Genomic DNA, 23,606 nt, shown 5'->3' with positions numbered 1-23,606 from the left:
TATTTCAAGAATGAGATATTTAAATCCACCAATTCTTTGATCATGAGATATTTCAACCCATGATTTCTTCATTGAGTTATCTTGGTTTAGATTTCACCTAAAGCTTTTTCTAAGGATTGTTGTTATTATGGTGATTATCGTTGAGCCAAGTTCTCAATATATCCGCTTCGTGTAAGAAGTTTTGCCTTTCTTGTTGCATCCAAGCAATCCTTGTTTCTGTTAGTGGCTGGTTGTCACCTCATTATTTTAGGATGGTTTCCATAAGCCCACAACGAACTTGTTATTTCGTTGTTGGTTCTCCAACAACTTCGTTCAATTATTACTTCTAAGGGTGCTCTCCTAGTTCAATTGTGGTAGTAGTTGTCATTTTCTTCTTCATTCCTTCTTCCCAATGATCTAGTTTCTATTCTCTTGTTCTGGAGTATTATGCCTTCTTTCTTGTTTTCTTTCCTTGCTTATCAATTAGTTGGTTTGTTGTGAATCTTCTTAAGATCTTTCGATCTTATCAATTTTTTGTCCCCTTTATCCTACCGAAGTGCTGCCGAAATTTTGTTTGAATTCTTGCTTGTTTCTCATATCATTCTTCATCTCTTTGCAACCTTCAAGGATTGTTGGTTTCACTCATTTGTCAAAGAAGCGACTAAGTTTTACCTCTTATTTCTCAACCTATTCCCCTTTTCATTCTTAGATCTCGGGGCCAGATCTCTTGTTAGTGTAAGAGAGTTGTGACAGCCCGAGACCGACGCCCCAGAAGATTCCCCTTTTATTCTGTTGCTGTCGTGGGATTAGATTGTTTGCCGCACTCATCATCGCATCATGCGCATCATCTGCATTGCATCGGCACTCCGTTGCCGCCAGTTTTCAAAACTTGCATCTGTTAGTAATTGCCGGTTCTCTCCGTTTTCATCATTGATCGTTTTGAGCCCGACCACACACGCACGCTCCCGCGACATCGTTAAATATTGTTTTTAAAAGTGTCGGGAAAATATTCTCAGTTTGGGTTGAAACTTGGCATGCGGTCTTTATTTAATGTAGGTAGGCCGCCTGCCAATTTTTGTCGCAATCGGAGTCCGTTTAAAACCCAAACGGTCGACCGTCGCGGCACCGTCATCGGTTTATGGTTGGACATTTTTTGATGTTTTAAATTCTCATGTCGGACCGCAAATCTCCCTCTCTTCCCCACTTAGCCTATTCTACATGGCCCAACTAGCCCACCTAAGCTAACCCTAACCCACCTCTCCGATCTGACTATCGGAACGCGATCAGAGGGTCGAGTAAAGCCCCAAATCCTCTAACCCTAGCTACCCCGGCTATAAAAGGAAGGCTAGCAATCCTAAAATGGCTACCCCTAATCCCTCATCGAAATACGCGCCGCTGCCTCCTCTCACCACTCAGCCGCCTCCACCTTCCACCTCCAGCCGCGCGGGCCCGCAGACCCAGAGCCGCCCCGCCCGATCCCGGATGAGCCGCCGCCCCGTTCGTCCCCGAGAGCCCAACCAGCCCCGCTCACCCCGAGCTCTAGATCAGGAGCTCCTCCCGATCCAGAGCCCGCCGCCGCTCGATGGCTTCTCCTCGCCGGAGCCCCTGGAGGCAGCCGCCTCGCCGGACCAGGCCACCTCTCCTCCTCCCTCTGCTCCTCTTCTCTCCACCTCCCTTCTCCTTCTCCTCTAACCTCTCCCTCTCTCTTACCCGCACCATGGCCGCCCAAGCTCCGCCAGAGCAGGAGCTCCGCCATCGCCCGCCGCCTGTCTACCATCCCCTGGCCTCCTCCCGGCGTGCCCGTCCCCGACCCCTCCGGCCCTCTGTCCCGCCTCCCTGCTGGCGCTGCCGACCTCCTTCCCCGGTCCAGGCGGGATTGGGAGGAGCAGCGCGCCCGTGCCCGCTCGCGCCGCGTTGACCACGCGCGGCCTCCGCGTGGTCCGCCAGCGCCTCGCACTGGCCCAACAGCCCAGCGTCAGCCCGCCTCCTCTTCTCACGTGGGTCGAAGCCCGCCAAGGTGAGCGCCCCGCTAAGCCCTGCCCTGAGTGTGTTTTAATTAAATGCCGCTCGCTGCCCTGTTAGGCCCAAATAAGATTCAGACCATTTAGTTTTTATTTAGTTTTTCGGCTTTATTAATTTAAGGAAAAAAACTTATTTTCAAACACGCGTAGTTTTTAACCCGTGCGTCGGATCACAACAAGTTATATATGTAAAATGTGTAGAACTTCGCGTAAAATAATATTGTTCAACTTGCATGCATATTTAGAGCTGCTTAGCATGTTGTTTGCATTTGTTTGCGTGTCGATGCGATAGAAACGGTTTATGTCGTAGTTAATTAACCGTAGCTCCGTTGGAGATGAGCCATATATGTAAATGGACTAGAACGACGAATAGAATCATGTGAACCACTTTGTTTTGCCGTTTCACAAACATAAAATGTGATTAGGACAAATCTGGACATATTACAAAGTTAACGTGTGGGGTCAGTTCGGAGACCCTATATGTCGTTTCCGGCCTCATTTAAAATGCCTAGATAGGTAGATTAGTTTGTGCTTCACCCCTTGCCATGTTTAACAACATTGAATATTGCCGTGTAAATAAACGGGAGTGAACTAAATAATTAAATGTGGAGTTTCGTCAATATGCAACTCGTTGCATATTGAGCTGCACTTAAGGTGTAGTGTTTGATTGTGTGAATTGTCATGCCATGCCTTGCATATTTGAAACTAATCATGCATCATATGTGAATTACATCATGCCATGCATGTGTGTGGTGAATATCGTGTGTTGATTCTTGTTTCCGGTTTGCTTCGTCTCGATAGAGTTCCGCAAGCATGTCGGAATATGAGGACCCGTTTGATTACGTCGGTTCGTATGCTTTCACGGAATCGTTCTTCTTCCAAGCAGGATCTCAGGCAAGATGATCATTTCCCTAGATACCATTACTATCATTGCCATACTAGTTGTTTCGTTTCTATCGTTATGTCTCGCTGCCTACCACCTGTTAAATATCAGCCTCCCAACATTGCCATGAAAACCTCTAACTTTTTCCACAACCCAGCAAACCACTGATTTGCTATGTTACCGCTTGCTTAACCATGTGTTAGAGTTGCTAGTTGCACGTGCAGTTGCTTCCATGTGATAACATGGGTTCCTTGTTATATCACCATATTATTGTTAATTAATTTAATGCACCTATATACTTGGTAAAAGGTGGAAGGCTCGGCCTTTCTAGCCTGGTGTTTTGTTCCACCTTTGCCGCCTTAGTTCCGACTACCGGTGTTATGTTCCATAATTGAGCGCTCCTAACATGCTTGGGGTTGTTATGGGGACCCCTTAGATTCTCGTTTTGGGATAAAGCTCATCTGGCAAGGCTCAACATTGGTACCATATTGCCCAACATAATAATTCTGTTAATTCTGAAAACATAGGGAGTTAGCGCTATCCGAGGAGTAATTCAACATAATACATGAGGCCAGTGCTGATGGTGTTTGTCCCTAATGGGCTGCCTGCGGGGCCATCGCGAGGAAACTCGAGGTTTGGTTTTACTCGTAGCTAGTCCCATATGGTCGTGTCCTGAGAACGAGATACACGACTCCTATCGGGTTTGTCGACACGCCTTGCTGGACTTGTTTTACCTTTCTCGAGTGTCTTGTGTGAGGGATTTCGAGGATGCTTTGGGTTATCTCGAGGTTGAGGTTTTCCAATAGGAACCCGAGGAGATCACGGGTTCCCCTGATCGAGGTCATTCCGTCGCAGCGTGTGGTAATTTGTGATGGACTAGTTGGATCTGTTGGGGACCGTCGCATGGGAAACAAAAATTTTCCTACGCGCACGAAGACCTATCATGGTGATGTCCATCTACGAGAGGGGATGACTGATCTACGTACCCTTGTAGATCGTACAGCAGAAGCGTTAGAGAACGCGGTTGATGTAGTGGAACGTCCTCACGTCCCTCGATCCGCCCCGCGAACAATCCCGCGATCAGTCCCACGATCTAGTACCGAACGGACGGCACCTCCGCGTTCAGCACACGTACAGCTCGACGATGATCTCGGCCTTCTTGATCCAGCAAGAGAGACGGAGAGGTAGAAGAGTTCTACGGCAGCGTGACGGCGCTCCGGAGGTTGGTGATGACCTTGTCTCAGCAGGGCTCCGCCCGAGCTCCGCAGAAACGCGATCTAGAGGAAAAACCGTGAAGGTATGTGGTCGGGCTGTCGTGGAAAAGTCGTCTCAAATCAGCCCTAAAACCTCCGTATATATAGGTGGGAGGGAGGGGGGCCTTGCCTTGGGGTCCAAGGACCCTCAAGGAGTCGACCGAGCCAAGGGGGAGGACTCTCCCCCCCCAAACCGAGTTGGACTAGGTTTGGTCGGAGGGAGTCCCCCTCCCTTCCCACCTCCTCCCTTTTTTTTCTTTTTCCTTTGATTTCTTATCCTTGGTGCATAGGCCCCTTTTGGGCTGTCCCACCAGCCCACTAAGGGCTGGTGCGCCACCCTTATGGCCTATGGGCTTCCCCGGGGTGGGTTGCCCCCCCGGTGAACTCCCGGAACCCATTCGTCATTCCCGGTACATTCCCGGTAACTCCGAAAACCTTCCGGTAATCAAATGAGGTCATCCTACATATCAATCTTCGTTTCCGGACCATTCCGGAAACCCTCGTGACGTCCGTGATCTCATCCGGGACTCCGAACAACATTCGGTAACCAACCATATAACTCAAATACGCATAAAACAACGTCGAACCTTAAGTGTGCAGACCCTGCGGGTTCGAGAACTATGTAGACATGACCCGAGAGACTCCTCGGTCAATATCCAATAGCGGGACCTGGATGCCCATATTGGATCCTACATATTCTACGAAGATCTTATCGTTTGAACCTCAGTGCCAAGGATTCGTATAATCCCGTATGTCATTCCCTTTGTCCTTCGGTATGTTACTTGCCCGAGATTCGATCGTCAGTATCCGCATACCTATTTCAATCTCGTTTACCGGCAAGTCTCTTTACTCGTTCCGTAATACAAGATCCCGCAACTTACACTAAGTTACATTGCTTGCAAGGCTTGTGTGTGATGTTGTATTACCGAGTGGGCCCCGAGATACCTCTCCGTCACACGGAGTGACAAATCCCAGCCTTGATCCATACTAACTCAACTAACACCTTCGGAGATACCTGTAGAGCATCTTTATAGTCACCCAGTTACGTTGCGACGTTTGATACACACAAAGCATTCCTCCGGTGTCAGTGAGTTATATGATCTCATGGTCATAGGAATAAATACTTGACACGCAGAAAACAGTAGCAACAAAATGACACGATCAACATGCTACGTCTATTAGTTTGGGTCTAGTCCATCACGTGATTCTCCCAATGACGTGATCCAGTTATCAAGCAACAACACCTTGTTCATAATCAGAAGACACTGACTATCATTGATCAACTGGCTAGCCAACTAGAGGCATGCTAGGGACGGTGTTTTGTCTATGTATCCACACATGTAAACGAGTCTTCATTCAATACAATTATAGGATGGATAATAAACTATTATCTTGATACAGGAATTATAATAATAACTATATATTTATTATTGCCTCTAGGGCATAATTCCAACAGTCTCCCACTTGCACTAGAGTCAATAATCTAGCCCTCACATCACCATGTGAATTACATTGTAATAAATCTAACACCCATACAGTTCTGGTGTCGATCATGTTTTGGCCGTGGAAGAGGTTTAGTCAGCGGGTCTGCTACATTCAGATCCGTGTGCACTTTGCATATATTTACGTCCTCTTCCTCGACGTAGTCGCGGATGAGGTTGAAGCGTCGTTTGATGTGTCTGGTCTTCTTGTGAAAACGTGGTTCCTTTGCTAAGGCAATGGCACCCGTGTTGTTACAGAACAAGGTTATTGGATCCAGTGCACTTGGCACCACTCCAAGATCCGTCATGAACTGCTTCATCCAGACACCCTCCTGAGCCGCCTCCGAGGCAGCCATGTACTCCGCTTCACATGTAGAATCTGCTACGACGCTTTGCTTGGAACTGCACCAGCTTACTGCACCCCCATTAAGAATAAATACGTATCCGGTTTGCGACTTGGAGTCGTCCGGATCTGTGTCAAAGCTTGCATCGACGTAACCTTTTACGGCGAGCTCTTCGTCACCTCCATACACGAGAAACATCTCCTTAGTCCTTTTCAGGTACTTCAGGATATTCTTGACCGCTGTCCAGTGATCCACTCCTGGATTACACTGGAACCTACCTGCCATACTTATGGCCAGGCTAACATCCGGTCTAGTGCACAACATCGCATACATGATAGAACCTATGGCTGAAGCATAGGGGACGGAGCGCATATGCTCTCTATCTTCATCAGTTGCTGGGCACTGAGTCTTACTCAATCTCGTACCTTGTAAAACTGGCAAGAACCCTTTCTTGGACTGTTCCATTTTGAACCTCTTCAAAACTTTATCAAGGTATGTGCTTTGTGAAAGTCCTATCAGGCGTTTTGATCTATCCCTATAGATCTTAATGCCTAGAATGTAAGCAGCTTCTCCTAGGTCCTTCATAGAGAAACTTTTATTCAAGTAACCTTTTATGCTCTCCAAAAGCTCTACGTTGTTTCCAATCAGTAATATGTCATCCACATATAATATTAGAAACGCCACAGAGCTCCCACTCACTTTCTTGTAAATACAAGATTCTCCAACCACTTGTATAAACCCAAATGCTTTGATCACCTCATCAAAGCGTTTGTTCCAACTCCGAGATGCTTGCACCAGTCCATAAATGGATCGCTGGAGCTTGCACACCTTGTCAGCATTTTTAGGATCGACAAAACCTTCGGGTTGCATCATATACAACTCTTCCTTAAGGAAACCGTTAAGGAACACCGTTTTGACATCCATCTGCCAGATTTCATAATCGAAAAATGCAGCTATTGCTAACATGATTCTGACGGACTTAAGCATCGCTACGGGTGAGAAAGTCTCATCGTAGTCAACTCCTGGAACTTGTGAAAAACCCTTTGCCACAAGTCGAGCTTTATAAACGGTCACATTACCGTCAGCGTCCATCTTCTTCTTAAAGATCCATTTGTTCTGAATAGCCTTGCGGCCCTCAGGTAGTATCTCCAAAGTCCACACTTTGTTCTCATACATGGATCCTATCTCGGATTTCATGGCTTCTAGCCATTTGTTGGAATCTGGGCCCACCATTGCTTCTTCATAACTTGCAGGTTCATTGTTGTCTAACAACATGATTGATAAGACGGGATTACCGTACCACTCTGGAGCAGCGTGTGATCTCGTCGACCTGCGTGGTTCAACAGAAACTTGAACTAGAGTTTCATGATCATCATCATTAACTTCCTCCTCAACCGGCGTCGCAACGACAGAGGTTTCCCCTTGCCCTGCGCCACCATCCAGAGGGATGAGAGGTTCGACAACCTCGTCAAGTTCTATCTTCCTCCCACTCAATTCTCTCGAGAGAAACTCCTTCTCGAGAAAAGCTCCGTTTTTAGCAACAAACACTTTGCCCTCGGATTTGAGATAGAAGGTGTACCCAACTGTCTCTTTTGGGTAACCTATGAAGACGCACTTTTCCGCTTTGGGTTCCAGCTTTTCAGGCTGAAGCTTTTTGACATAAGCATCACATCCCCAAACTTTAAGAAACGACAACTTTGGCCTTTTGCCATACCACAGTTCCTATGGTGTCGTCTCAACGGATTTTGATGGTGCCCTATTTAAAGTGAATGCAGCTATTTCTAATGCATAACCCCAAAATGATAACGGCAAATCAGTAAGAGACATCATAGATCGCACCATCTCTAACAAAGTACGATTACGACGTTCGGACACACCATTACGCTGTGGTGTTCCAGGCGGTGTTAACTGCGAAACAATTCCACATTGTCTTAAGTGAGCACCAAACTCGAAACTCAGATATTCACCCCCACGATCAGACCGTAGGAACTTGATCTTCTTGTTACGATGATTTTCCACTTCACTCTGAAATTGCTTGAACTTTTCAAATGTTTCAGACTTGTGCTTCATCAAGTAGACATAACCATATCTACTTAAATCGTTAGTGAAGGTGAGAAAATAACGATATCCGCCGCGTGCCTCTACGCTCATCGGACCACACACATCGGTATGTACGATTTCCAACAAGTCACTTGCACGCTCCATTGTTCCGGAGAACGGAGTTTTAGTCATCTTGCCCATGAGGCATGGTTCGCACGTGTCAAGTGAATCAAAGTCAAGTGACTCCAAAAGTCCATCAGCATGGAGTTTCTTCATGCGCTTTACACCAATATGACCCAAGCGGCAGTGCCACAAAAATATGGCGCTATCATTGTTTACTCTAACTCTTTTGGTCTCAATGTTATGTATATGCGTATTGCTATCAAGATTCAATATGAACAATCCTCTCACATTCGGTGCATGACCATAAAAGATGTTACTCATAGAAATAGAACAACCATTATTCTCAGACTTAAAAGAGTAACCGTCTCGCAATAAACAAGATCCAGATATAATGTTTCATGCTCAACGCAGGCACTAAATAACAATGATTTAAGTTCATCAGTAATCCCGATGGTAGCTGAAGTGACACTGTGCCGACGGCGATTGCATCAACCTTGGAACCATTTCCTACGCGCATCGTCACTTCGTCTTTCGCCAGCCTTCGTCTATTCCGCAGTTCCTGCTTCGAGTTGCAAATGTGAGCAACAGAACCGGTATCGAATACCCAGGCACTACTACGAGAACCGGTTAAGTACACATCAATAACATGTATATCAAATATACCTGATTTTTCTTTGCCCGCCTTCTTATCTGCCAGATACTTGGGGCAATTGCGCTTCCAGTGACCCATACCCTTGCAATAGAAGCACTCTGTTTCAGGCTTAGGTCCAGCCTTGGGTTTCTTTGGCGGATTGGCAACAGGCTTGCCGCTCTTCTTCGAATTGCCCTTCTTGCCTTTGCCGTTTCTATTGAAACTAGTGGTCTTGCTCACCATCAACACTTGATGCTCTTTACGGAGTTCAGACTCTGCGACTTTCAGCATCGCAAACAACTCGCCGGGAGACTTGTTCATCCCTTGCATGTTGTAGTTCAACACAAAGCCTTTATAGCTTGGCGGCAGTGATTGAAGGATTCTGTGAGTGATAGCTTCTTGCGGGAGTTCAATCCCCAGTTCAGCTAGACGGTTTGAGTACCCAGACATTTTGAGCACATGTTCACTGACAGACGAGTTTTCCTCCATCTTGCAAGCATAGAATTTATTGGAGGTCTCATACCTCTCGATCCGGGCGTTCTTCTGAAAGATAAACTCCAACTCCTGGAACATCTCAAATGCTCCATGACGCTCAAAGCGACGTTGAAGTCCCGGTTCTAAGCCATACAAGACTGCACATTGAACTATTGAGTAGTCCTCCTTACGTGCTAACCAAGCATTCTTAACATCCTGATCAGCCGTAGCGGGTGGTTCATCTCCTAGCGCAGCATTAAGGACATAATCCTTCTTCCCAGCTTGTAAGATTAGCTTAAGATTACGAGCCCAGTCTACAAAGTTGCTTCCATCATCTTTCAACTTAGCTTTCTCTAGGAACGTATTAAAATTCAGGATGACTGTCGCGTGAGCCATGATCTACAACACAAATATATTCAAAGTGGACTTAGACTATGTTCAAGATAATTAGAGTTCAACTTAATCAAATTATATGCTAAACTCCCACTCAAAAAGTACATCTCTCTAGTCATTTGAGTGGTTCATGATCCACTTACACTATCCCAAGTCCGATCATCACGTGAGTTGGGTATAGTTTCAGTGGTAAGCATCCCTATGCTAATCATATCAACTATATGATTCACGATCGACCTTTCGGTCTCATGTGTTCCAAGGCCATGTCTGCACATGCTAGGCTCGTCAAGCTTAACCCGAGTGTTCCGTGTGCGCAACTGTTTTGCACCCGTTGTATGTGAACGTTGAGTCTATCACACCCGATCATCACGTGGTGTCTCGAAACGACGAACTGTAGCAACGGTGCACAGTCGGGGAGAACACAATTTCGTCTTGAAACTTTAGTGAGAGATCACCTCATAATGCTACCGTCGTTCTAAGCAAAATAAGGTGCATAAAAGGATTAACATCACATGCAATTCATAAGTGACATGATATGGCCATCATCACATGCTTCTTGATCTCCATCACCAAAGCACCGGCACGATCTTCTTGTCACCGGCGCCACACCATTATCATCCATCAACGTGTTGCCATCGGGGTTGTCGTGCTACTTATGCTATTACTACTAAAGCTACATCCTAGCAAAATAGTAAACGCATCTGCAAGCACAAACGTTAGTATAAAGACAACCCTATGGCTCCTGCCGGTTGCCGTACCATCGACATGCAAGTCGATATTTCTATTACAACATGATCATCTCATACATCCAATATATCACATCACATCGTTGGCCATATCACATCACAATCATACCCTGCAAAAACAAGTTAGACGTCCTCTAATTTTGTTGTTGCATGTTTTACGTGGTGACCAAGGGTATCTAGTAGGATCGCATCTTACTTACGCAAACACCACAACGGAGATATATGAGTTGCTATTTAACCTCATCCAAGGACCTCCTCGGTCAAATCCGATTCAACTAAAGTTGGAGAAACCGTCACTTGCCAGTCATCTTTGAGCAAAGGGGGTTACTCGTAACGATGAAACCAGTCTCTCGTAAGCGTACGAGTAATGTCGGTCCAAGCCGCTTCAATCCAACAATACCGCGGAATCAAGAAAAGACTAAGGAGGGCAGCAAAGCGCACATCACCGCCCACAAAACCTTTTGTGTTCTACTCGAGAAGACATCTACGCATGAACCTAGCTCATGATGCCACTGTTGGGGAACGTCGCATGGGAAACAAAAAATTTCCTACGCGCACGAAGACCTATCATGGTGATGTCCATCTATGAGAGGGGATGACTGATCTACGTACCCTTGTAGATCGTACAGCAGAAGCGTTAGAGAATGCGGTTGATGTAGTGGAACGTCCTCACGTCCCTCGATCCGCCCCGCGAACAATCCCGCGATCAGTCCCACGATCTAGTACCGAACGGACGGCACCTCCGCGTTCAGCACACGTACAGCTCGACGATGATCTCGGCCTTCTTGATCCAGCAAGAGAGACGGAGAGGTAGAAGAGTTCTCCGGCAGCGTGACGGCGCTCCGGAGGTTGGTGATGACCTTGTCTCAGCAGGGCTCCGCCCGAGCTCCGCAGAAACGCGATCTAGAGGAAAAACCGTGGAGGTATGTGGTCGGGCTGCCGTGGAAAAGTCGTCTCAAATCAGCCCTAAAACCTCCGTATATATAGGTGGGAGGGAGGGGGGCCTTGCCTTGGGGTCCAAGGACCCTCAAGGAGTCGGCCGAGCCAAGGGGGAGGACTCTCCCCCCAAACCGAGTTGGACTAGGTTTGGTGGGAGGGAGTCCCCCTCCCTTCCCACCTCCTCCCTTTTTTTTCTTTTTCCTTTGATTTCTTATCCTTGGTGCATAGGCCCCTTTTGGGCTGTCCCACCAGCCCACTAAGGGCTGGTGCGCCACCCTTATGGCCTATGGGCTTCCCCGGGGTGGGTTGCCCCCCCGGTGAACTCCCGGAACCCATTCGTCATTCCCGGTACATTCCCGGTAACTCCGAAAACCTTCCGGTAATCAAATGAGGTCATCCTACATATCAATCTTCGTTTCCGGACCATTCCGGAAACCCTCGTGACGTCCGTGATCTCATCCGGGACTCCGAACAACGTTCGGTAACCAACCATATAACTCAAATACGCATAAAACAACGTCGAACCTTAAGTGTGCAGACCCTGCGGGTTCGAGAACTATGTAGACATGACCCGAGAGACTCCTCGGTCAATATCCAATAGCGGGACCTGGATGCCCATATTGGATCCTACATATTCTACGAAGATCTTATCGTTTGAACCTCACTGCCAAGGATTCGTATAATCCCGTATGTCATTCCCTTTGTCCTTCGGTATGTTACTTGCCCGAGATTCGATCGTCAGTATCCGCATACCTATTTCAATCTCGTTTACCGGCAAGTCTCTTTACTCGTTCCGTAATACAAGATCCCGCAACTTACACTAAGTTACATTGCTTGCAAGGCTTGTGTGTGATGTTGTATTACCGAGTGGGCCCCGAGATACCTCTCCGTCACACGGAGTGACAAATCCCAGCCTTGATCCATACTAACTCAACTAACACCTTCGGAGATACCTGTAGAGCATCTTTATAGTCACCCAGTTACGTTGCGACGTTTGATACACACAAAGCATTCCTCCGGTGTCAGTGAGTTATATGATCTCATGGTCATAGGAATAAATACTTGACACGCAGAAAACAGTAGCAACAAAATGACACGATCAACATGCTACGTCTATTAGTTTGGGTCTAGTCCATCACGTGATTCTCCCAATGACGTGATCCAGTTATCAAGCAACAACACCTTGTTCATAATCAGAAGACACTGACTATCATTGATCAACTGGCTAGCCAACTAGAGGCATGCTAGGGACGGTGTTTTGTCTATGTATCCACACATGTAAATGAGTCTTCATTCAATACAATTATAGCATGGATAATAAACTATTATCTTGATACATGAATTATAATAATAACTATATATTTATTATTGCCTCTAGGGCATAATTCCAACAGGATCATCCCTGCAGGGTTAAATCTTTCGGAAAGCCGTGCCCGCGGTTATGTGGCAACGTGGAAACTTTGTTTAACATCCGGTTCTAGATAATTTGAAGTTAACTTAATTAAAACTTGCCAACTGAGTGCGTAACCATGATTGTCTCTTTCGTGAGCTCCTTCTCCGATCGAGAACACGGTGGGGTTATGTCTGACGTAAGTAGGTGTTCAGGATCATTCATTTGATCATTATTAGTTCACGTCCTATATGCGTAGTTCATCTTCCTCTTATTCTTGTACTCGTAAGTCAGCCACTTCAAATAAATGTTAGTCGCTTGCTGCAGCCTCACCATTTAGCCATACCTCACCCATTAAGCTTTGCTAGTATTGATACCTTTGAAAATGAGATTGTTGAGTCCCTTGTGGCTCATAGATTACTACAAAACCAGTTGCAGGTATACGTAAGGAGTTACTTTGACGTGAGCGCGTTGATTGTGCTATTTGGAGTTTCTTTTTCTTTTTCTTCGATCTAGGATGGGTTCTAGGCCGGCAGCCTGGGATAGCAAGGATGGACGTCGTTCTTTTATCGTTTGTTTTCGTCCGTAGTCGGACCCTGCTCATGATGATTGCTTGTACTGTACTGATGTGACTCTGATGTAGCTTGTGGCAAGTGTAAGCCAACTCTTTATACTCATCTTTTCACTACATGTACTTGTAACGATATCCATTCTTGCGAAACAACGAGATGCGTTCCTATCCCCGTCGAGGCCCTCGCGCCAAAATAAGGATATGACCGCATCTTGAACGTTACAGATGTGATGCATCAGGCATGTGGGTTTTGATAGCTCAAGTTGACCACAGAAAAGGAGCTCTACAATGGTGTGAGGTTCCTCCTGCATCCACAAATTTAACAACAACAATGCATTAAAACATGACCATGCTCAGTGAAAGAATAGAACAATATGAACATCCACAAATGGTTTTATAACCACTGAAAGCAAAATAAAATCCCTAATTCAACAATTATCCCCAATTCAACATGAACCCTAACCCTAGATAAGCATGAACCGTATCACAAACTAAGGAAAATCATAGATCATAAGCCACCCTAACCCTAACTCAGCCAGACCCATATATGTGACACAACATTAAGCCTAACCAACTAAGATCCTTAGGAGAAGGTCAAATTTAACCCTAACCCTAGGTCTGGCCAAGAAAAGAACTTACAAATATGCCTAATGTCCATGCTGACTATCTTGCAATCATATTTTGAGCTCATTTCCCCGTCGTTCCCGAAAGGCATGGCGGAAAGAGGAGGTGACGGCGGCGAGCCCAGCGACCCAAAGGAATGAAGAGCGAACATAGTGGGAGCAGGGAAGCGAAGGGGATTGACCGCATCGGTCTTTATTAACCAGTGCCAGCCGTGCTGGACGGTTCAAATGGCCGTTAGCGGCTGCATCATGAGCGCGCCTAGCCACGTGGTCTGACCAGTGGGTCCGGGTGGTTAGAAAACGGTTCAATTCGCTAGCAATGGTCATTTTGGGTTTTTTGAAACATCCAACCTTTGAGTTGGTAGAGAAAGATCCCGTAGTTTTTTGGAACCCTAGTCCGAGTTGTGGTAGTTTTATGCTATCTACTTCACAAAATCCCTTATCCATTGGACAAGAAAAGAAGAGACAACATATTTGTACATATCACCAGAAACAAACAAGGCTACGAGGCTCATTAGTTTGATGCCAACATTTAGCAAGCGCAAATTTGGCAAAATGGTAACCAACCAATCACCAGCCAATATTTGGCATCTGCCAAAGTTTTGATCAAACCAATCATGCTCGATGATCTGGCTATTGGCACTTGAGACCTGACTGGCCAAATATTGACGCGTTGGATATTTTGAATCCTGTTCAAAGAAGAGCTCAGTGGGTGCCCGTATTATCAAAACCAGGCGTTTGCCCTGTGATCTATGGGTGGATCTGTCCTTGAGCCAGTTGGCTTCCATTGTTTCGCCTTGAATGTGACAGTAGGCTGGCTGGGATTCCTGCTAGCTTCATCCATCAAATAACGCACCATGTCTTCTGAGTTATCGCTTGGATCAGCATGGACCAAGACCTCCTGAAGATTTGCAAGAAAATTGATACCTGAAGGCTGCCGGATGGAAGCATTTTCGAAGAAAGATAGCTCCAGCCTATGGAGCTTAGGCGTAGTGCCTTCTTCAAACCTCAGGTTCAACGCCTGGTATACAGCGAGATGAATGGTCAGCAGTATGAGAGTTGGGAACTCTGACGCAGAGAACGTGAGTGCTCTTCCGGTGTATGCACCGTGATGCAACCTGAGGTAGAGCAGGCTTGGCAGCTGAGAGAGAACTTTCAGATGCTTCTCAGATTCCAATTCAGTGGCGCGAAGGGTCAGCTCAGTGAGATTCGCCAGCAAACCGATCCATTCTGGTAGCTGTGGCAACTTACCACGAAAGTTTATACTTTTTAGAAACATTGGTGGCCTGGATAGTGTATCAAGAATCCTGAAATTCATAATTCCGTCAGGTCGCCAAATGAGCAGTGACTGAAGGCAACTGCTCAGTTTTGAAATGGCGGCGATCAAGGACATCCAATTCATGTCGTCGTCAAGAAACATCATTACTCCTAGCTTCCTGAACTGTGAAAGCTTCCCCAGTTCAGATATGTAATGGGAAGTAGAGTCTGTGATCTCTATCTGTGCAAGGGTCGTAAGCATTTCTAAATTGCCAAGCTTGTTAGGGATGTGCATTCCCCAGAAATCAGAAATAGGATACAAACCACTGTAGTTATAAGCTCTTCTCCCTCCAAGAAGGTTTGACAAATTTGGCAGATTGGTAATGCATGGAGGCAAATGCTTTATGGCTGTGTCCCTGACATCTAGTGTTCCCAACTTCTTGAGGTGTCCTATTTGCACAGGGAGTTCAGTGAGACAGTGACATTGTTAGAATTATAATATAAGTCATGTACCCTTTTGTATTTATCCCAATATATAAGGGGTTTCCTGCATATAGTCCATCACCTGTACATGTATATATACTGGCCTATGGCCTCATGGGAATACAAGTTGCTTATTCCTAACATGGTATTAGAGCTAGGTCAATTTTTTGCATGCTGCAACTCGTGTGATTGATCCTTCTCTCCTACTCCCGATCGAAGTCTGTCCTCGATCTCCTTCTCCTCCCCGTCCAGCTGCCGTCTCAAAGGCTGCTCCAGATCGGCTGCTGGTTCCTTCCACGAGGGCTGCAGGTCCGCTCCAGATCGCTGCTGCCCCGTCCCGATCCAGTCCCGCGAGGCACCAGGCCGAGGCGCTGCAGGTTCCAGATCGCTGCTGCCCGTCTCGATCTGCAGGCAGGTTCCAGATCGCTGCTGCCCCGTCTCGATCTGCAGGCAGGTTCCAGATCGCTGCTGCCCCGTCTCGATCTGCAGGCAGGTTCCAGATCACTGCTGCCCCGTCTCGATCTGCAGGCAGGTTCGCTCCCTCCAGTCCCGCGAGCCATCCAGTCCCAGCTCGTGCCGCGTGGAGCTATCAAGGACTCGATCTGCAGGCAGGTCCGCTCCATCCAGTCCCGCGAGCGATCCGGTCCCAGCCCGCGCCGCCAGGAGCTACCAGGGATTCGATCTGATCTCGCCTTCGCCAGATCGAGTCTTGCTGTCTGACGCGGCTCGTTGACTTCTTTTTCAAAAAAAAATGTCTGCTTCATCCGGCTACGTTGCTGGATGGCACTAATTACACCGAGTTCATTGGCTTCATGCGCATTCACATGCGTGGCATCCGCCTATGGGGTTTCCTTTCTGGTGAGGTCTGTTGTCCGCCATGTCCGGTTCCTCCCGTGGCTCCCACTCCGCCGACCCCACTGGCTTTTCCTGCGGATGCTACTCAGGCTGCCAAGGATGCGGCTAAGCTTGCCGATGAGGACGCTATCCGTGCTTATGATGAGAAGGTCTTGGCTTATGAGGAGGCTCTTCAGACATATCATGGTGCTCTGTCTGCTTACACCCAGTGGCTTGATGATGATGCTCGTGCTGCAGCTGTTCTCACTGCTAGCGTTCTGCCTCAGTTTGCCTCTGAGTTTCTGGGCCTTCCTAATGTGTTTGAGATGTGGACTCGCCTTCGTCAGCGCTATGAGCCCTCGGGTGATGCCTTATACCTCTCTGTGGTCCGTCAGGAGCATGCTCTTCAGCAGGGTGACTCTACTGTTGATGACTTCTATGCACAGAGTTCTGCTATCTGGCGCCAGCTTGATTCTCTCCGCAGTGCTGGTTGTCGTACTTGCCCCTGTTGCTAGGCTGTCCAGGCCGACTTGGAGTTTCATCGCGTCTACGAGTTCCTGTCTCGGCTCCGTAAGGAGTTTGACCCCGGCGTGCTCAGTTGTTTGCTCGTGGCCGTATTTCTCTCATGGAGGCGCTTTCTGAGATTCGTGCTGAGGAGACTCGCTTACGTGGTGCTGGTTTGCTGGAGGTTCCCTCGGTGCTCGCTGCTCGGACTTTTTCTACGCCACCTGCTGCACCGACCCCTTCTCGCTCGAGTGCTCCGCCGCTCTTGCCCACTCCTTCTGGCGGCTCAGGTCGCCCCGGTCCACATTGTAACTACTGCAACAATGATGGTCATATTGAGTCCCACTGCTACACGAAGAAGAAACACTTGCGCAAGGGGTGGTCATCATCTACAGCGACTTCGGCATCTACCTCGACAGCTTCAGCCATCGCTTTGACTGAGCAGGATATTCTGAGACTTAAGCGTCTGCTCGCTGCTTCAGGTTCTTCCTCAACGGGTACTGTTGGTTCTGTGACTGAGGCTTCCCGCACTGAGCAACCACCTTCTACACAGTCAGGTACATCCCCATGGGTTTTGGACTCTGGAGCTTCCTTTCATATGACTTCTAATTCTTCCACTCTGTCCTCTCTTCGATCGCTTGATTCTCCTGTTCATGTCCTCACCGCTGATGGTACTCCCCTTCCTGTCATTAGTAGAGGCACTCTTACCACTCCTTCTTATTCTGTTCCTGATGTTGCTCATGTTCCTCGACTTACCATGAATTTGTTTTCCGCTGGTCAACTTGTTGATTCTGGTTGTCGTGTCATCCTTGACCTTGACTCTTGTTCTGTCCAGGACCGTCGCACGCACACTCTGGTTGGGTCTGGTCCTCGCCGCCGTGATTCTGAGGGTCTTTGGGAGTTCGACTGGCTTCATGTTCCTTCCGCTGCCCACTCTATCGCCAGTTCTTCCGCTTTAGTCACCTCGGCTACTGGTTCTTTCCAGCAGTGGCATCATCGACTTGGTCATCTGTGTGGTTCTCGTTTGTCGTCGTTAGTTCGTCGAGGTCTTCTGGGGTCTGTCTCAGGAGATGCCTCCTTAGAGTGTCAGGGTTGTCGTCTTGGCAAGCAGATTCAGTTACCATATCCACATAGTGAGTCAGTGTCTAAGCGTCCTTTTGATTTAGTCCATTCCGATGTATGGGGTCCGGCTCCCTTCGCTTCGAAAGGGGGTCATAAATACTATATTATTTTCATAGATGACTTCTCTCGTTACACATGGCTTTATTTCATGACTTCTCATAGTGAGGTGTTGTCCATTTATAAGCATTTTGCTGCCATGGTTCATACTCAGTTCTCTTTTCCTATTCGTGTGTTTCGTGCTGACTCCGCTGGCGAGTATATCTCTAAGATGTTGCGTGGTGTTCTTGCTGAGCAAGGGACTCTCTCTCAATTCTCTTGTCCTGGTGCTCATGCTCAGAATGGCGTGGCTGAGCGCAAGCATCGTCATCTTCTTGAGACGGCTCGTGCATTGATGATTGTTGCCTCTCTCCCGCCTCATTTTTGGGCTGAGGCCATCTCCACCTCCACCTATCTCATCAATTTCCAGCCTTCCGCTGCTCTACAGGGTGGTGTTCCTTTCGAGCGTCTTTTTGATCGTTCTCCTGATTATTCGATGCTTCGCTTGTTTGGTTGTGTTTACTATGTTCTTCTTGCCCCCCGCGAACGCACCAAACTGACCGCTCAGTCTGTTGAGTGTGTCTTCTTAGGCTATAGTGATGAGCATAAGGGCTATCGTTGTTGGGATCCTATCGGTCGTCGGATGCGTATCTCTCGGGATGTGACTTTCGATGAGTCTCGTCCCTTCTACCCACGCCCATCTTCCTCGACCTTTTCAGTGGAGGATGTCTCTTTTCTCACTTTTCCTGACACACCTATCACACATGTCGAGCCTTTGCCTATTCGTTCCGCTCCCTCTGCTTCTCCACCTCCAGTCGATTTGTCGCCACCATCTTCCATGGTCTCCTCGTCTAGCACGTCACCGGAGTCTACACCTTCCTCTCCGGTGACTTCTTAGTCGTCACTCCCCGATTCTACCTTGGCGATTCCTCCTTCCATTGTTCCATCTTTTCCTCAGTGTTACACTCGTCGTTCATGTTCTGTGGATGCCTCTGTGGATGTGTCGTCATCCTCATCTCAGCCTACTTATGGTTTGCGTTCTCGTCCTCGTCCGCCTGTTGATCGCTTTGGATTTTCCACCGCTGGTGCTGCTGTTCTTGAGCCGACTACTTATCATCAGGTTGTTGTTCATCCTGAATGGCAGTTTGCGATGGCAGAGGAGATTGCTGCTCTTGAACGCACTGGTACGTGGGATCTTGTTTCCCTTCCTCCCGGAGTTCGTCCCATCACTTGTAAGTGGGTCTACAAGGTTAAGACTTGCTCTGATGGTTCTCTTGAGCGTCACAAAGCTCGTCTTGTGGCTCGTGGTTTTCAGCAGGAGCATGGTCGTGATTATGACGAGACTTTTGCTCCTGTGGCTCATATGACCACTGTTCATACACTTCTTGCCGTGGCCTCTACACGCCACTGGTCTATCTCTCAGCTTGATGTTAAGAATGCTTTTCTTAATGGTGAGCTGCGTGAGGAGGTGTACATGCAGCCACCACCTGGGTATTCTGTTCCTGATGGCATGGTATGTCATCTTCGTCGCTCTCTCTATGGCCTTAAGCAAGCCCCCCGTGCCTGGTTTGAGCGTTTTGCCTCTGTGGTGACTGCCGCTGGTTTTTCACCCAGTGTTCATGATCCAGCATTATTTATTCACCTTTCTCCTCGTGGTCGGACTCTTCTTCTTCTCTATGTTGATGATATGGTCATCACTGGGGATGACCCCGAATATATTGCCTTTGTCAAGGCCCGTCTTAGTGAGCAGTTCCTTATGTCTGATCTTGGACCTCTTCGCTACTTTCTTGGGATTGAAGTTTCTTCTACCTCTGATGGCTTCTTTATATCCCAGGAAAAGTATATCCAGGATCTTCTTGCTCGTGCTGCTCTTACTGATGAGCGCATTGTTGAGACTCCTATGGAGCTCAATGTTCACCTATGCGCTACTGATGGTGATCCCCTGCCTGACCCGACGCGTTATCGTCATCTTGTTGGCAATCTTGTTTACCTGGCTGTCACTCGTCCGGATATCTCTTATCCGGTTCATATTCTGAGTCAGTTCGTCTCTGCTCCCACATCGGTTCACTATAGTCATCTTCTCCGTGTTCTCCGATATCTTCGGGGCATGTTCTCTCACCGTCTATTCTTTCCTCGCTCCAGTTCTTTACAGCTTCAGGCCTATTCGGATGCTACGTGGGCTAGTGATCCTTCAGATCGCCGTTCACTTTCTGCTTACTGTGTTTTTCTTGGTGGTTCTCTCATTGCCTGGAAGACGAAGAAACAGATTGCAGTTTCCCGTTCGAGTGCAGAGGCTGAGTTGCGAGCGATGGCTCTTTTGACGGCAGAGGTGACTTGGTTACGGTGGTTACTTCAGGATTTTGGTGTTTCTGTCACTACACCGACTCTACTCTTATCTGACAGTACAGGCGCTATTAGCATTGCGCGCGACCCTGTGAAGCATGAGCTCACCAAGCATATTGACGTTGATGCTTTCTATGTGGGTGCTGCTGTGCAGGATCAGGTTATTGCTCTTCAGTATGTGCCTTCCGAGTTACAGTTGGCGGATTTCCTGACGAAGGCCCAGACTAGAGCACAACATGGCTTTTATCTCTCCAAACTCAGTGTTGTTCATCCACCATGAGTTTGAAGGGGGGTGTTAGAGTTATAATATAAGTCATGTACCCTTTTGTATTTATCCCAATATATAAGGGGTTTCCTGCATATAGTCCACCACCTGTACATGTATATATACTGGCCTATGGCCTCATGGGAATACAAGTTGCTTATTCCTAACAAGACAGTGACATATGTATTCCTGAGACTGAGATATTGCAACTGAAACAGTTTACATATATTTCTGATGTCTCCATTCCTGGCAAACCGAGAACCTTCTAAGTCTAATATTCTAAGAAATTTTATCCAAGCAAACTGTAACATTTCTCCATCAGCAAATATACTCAATGATCGGACATGGCTTAACAATTTGCTTGTGGAGATATTTTTGTTACTTCCACCATGAATGGATAGCCGCCGGATCTTCTCTTGTGGAGCTAAAGTATGTTGTTCACCCATCAAAGTGATGAAATTCTCATCAATTGATTTTGAAACAATGATCTCTAGCATTATATCATGAACTCGAAAAGTCTTGACCTTCCCGTCAAAGCTCATTTCAACTGGATGAACAATACTCCTGTTGAGGAATTCATCGAAATATTTTTCAGCCACCTCCAAGGCACTCAATCCACGCTTCTCAGACACAAAGCGTTCTGCTATCCATCTTCTCAATAAACTTTTCCTTCTGACCTTATGATCCTCGGGGTAAGTGCTTAAATATAAGAAACAAGTTTTCAAATGGTATGGAAGGTCATTATAACTAAGCTCAAGAATTTTCTTCAGTTTTTCAATCCAGGGACTGGTTTCCAGCTCCAGGCCAAGAGAGTTGTAGATCTTCTCCCAGCGATCATAACTGTACACTGACGTGCTAGCCAAAAGGCCTGCAATGCTGACTATGGCCAAGGGTATACCCCCACATTTTCCCAAGATCTTTTCCGATATATTTTTCAAGGCAGTTGGGCAATTTTCCCTGTTACCGAATATTCTCCCGAAAAATAACTCACTAGATTCACAACCTGTGAGTGGTTCAATTTCATAAGCTCTGTCATACTCGTGGAGGCAGCAGGCTTGTGCTACAGTTTTCATTCTTGTGGTAACAATTATTCTGCTTCCAGTATGTGAGTTGGGCAAAGAAAATTGAATGCCCTCCCAAGCGGAGATGGTCCAGATATCATCAAGAACAATGAGATACCTCTTATCTTCTAGATGCCCCCTTAGCTTATTTGCAAGCTGTTCCACGTTCCATTCTTCTATGCCTTTGAGTGGGTCCACTGTGGGTTCTGGACCATTTCGATCTACTGGTTGAATAATCTGTCGAAGAATGTCCCTTATGAGAGCCTTGACATCAAATTTCTGGGATACAGTTACAAAAGCTTGACATTCGAAGCTCGCACTTGCTGACGCGCTTCAATTTCATCAAATTTCATCCACCAACCAGTTAACAAGATTACTCTGACGCGCTTCAATTCCCACAAGTTTTGTTATCTCTGGGAAGAGTGTAGGAGTACGAATATCCAGAGAAGTGATATTAGATAGAGCTGGCTGTGCAGCAAATGTGTTCCCTTCTGCTCCGGAAATGAGATGATTACCACCATATCTATGAGAAGAGTTTGAAAGTTACTGCAACAGCTCATACATAGCAGACGGGAAAGAGGAAAAAACTTGCATATTTTTGACAGAATAAGAACACGTTCTAACCACATAGTTTCAAAGGCTGAATGTTACTCTCATCTACAGTTCACTTTCTCGCATACAAAATAGATGATGTTTGTGACTTTGCACAGTCTCCAAGGAGCAACTTTGGCCATTTCTTCCTCTAAAATATGTAAGTATATGATGATTAAAGTTAATATTGTGAATCTTTTTCCCATGAGAATGTAATGGTACAATTTTTACTAAACCAATCTAAACATCTTTTTTCTTAGTCAGTCGTCAAAGATAGAGAAAGTTTGACGGCATGCCTAAGGATGTCATCTATTTTGGAACAGAGGTAGTATTTATAAAATTCTATCCAATAGTTGCAATAGTGGAATGAATCTTTTTCAGTTTTTTACCATAACAACAAAACACAGAATCAATACTTCCTCCAGTCCTCCTGCTACAGTGCTATCACATTTATCATGCTTCCATTTAGGGGAAATTCATATAATAAATACCAAGACATTCAGCCATGTGGCATAAGAATTTTATATAAGGAAGAGAAATGCAAGTACCTTGAGTTTCGGTCGCTGATACTTGTAGCGCGCGCTTTCAGTTCTTGGATTCGTTTCGCAATCTGACGCCGCACCCTGACAGTTTGCAGGAAACGGATGCATCTGTGGAAGAGCCCGGCAAGCCCAGAACCACTAGTGGTGCTGCCAAGGTGGTATGTAAAGTCATCAACGCAATCCTCAACATCATACGCTACCTCTCGCACCTGTTTCATCCAAATCTTAACCTGCTTCCTGCGATTTCCCCCCTCAGCAAGGTCCTGGAGGAATGCTGCCATGCTCTCCAGCTCATCCTTCATGTACTGCAGCTCACCTCGGATACCTCCAAGGAGCTGTGCTTCTTCGATGAGCACCGTACCCAGCTTACATAACAGTATGTTAATGGCACCCCCACCAGCGCTAACAACAGGATGCTCCATCTCTCTACCAAGTACCGGAAGGGGGATAAGAGCTTCTGCTGTTCTGTTTGAGTGTGGCTGGGCCATATATGTGGATGTGGGGGGCACAGGAAATGCTCCTCACCATCCTCCAAGTGAGGGTCCAGGAGGGACATACGTATACTGATATGTCGTTGTCTTATTACTGCCCAATCGTTCAAAGAGGGGGGGGGGGGGGGGGGGGGGGGGGGGGGGGGGGGGAAACCATTGATATAAGAAATGTCAGTTATATAACAT

General features: G+C 46.9%; 1 protein-coding gene across 1 annotated transcript; it reads right to left on the bottom strand.

Annotated features, from left to right (window-relative positions):
- Nucleotides 1–1,685: 1,685 nt before the first annotated feature.
- Nucleotides 1,686–23,433, bottom strand: LOC123425762 (disease resistance protein Pik-2-like). Its single transcript, XM_045109487.1, is given in 4 exon segments — nucleotides 1,686–2,054; nucleotides 14,634–15,622; nucleotides 20,914–22,319; nucleotides 22,936–23,433. Coding segments are annotated over 4 exon segments (3,246 nt in total). The 5' UTR covers nucleotides 23,418–23,433.
- Nucleotides 23,434–23,606: the final 173 nt, after the last annotated feature.

This window comes from Hordeum vulgare, chromosome 2H, assembly GCF_904849725.1.
Source record: "Hordeum vulgare subsp. vulgare chromosome 2H, MorexV3_pseudomolecules_assembly, whole genome shotgun sequence".
NCBI lineage: Eukaryota > Viridiplantae > Streptophyta > Magnoliopsida > Poales > Poaceae > Hordeum > Hordeum vulgare.
Note: the sequence above shows the minus strand (reverse complement) of the source record. Positions and strands in the feature narration are given on the sequence as shown.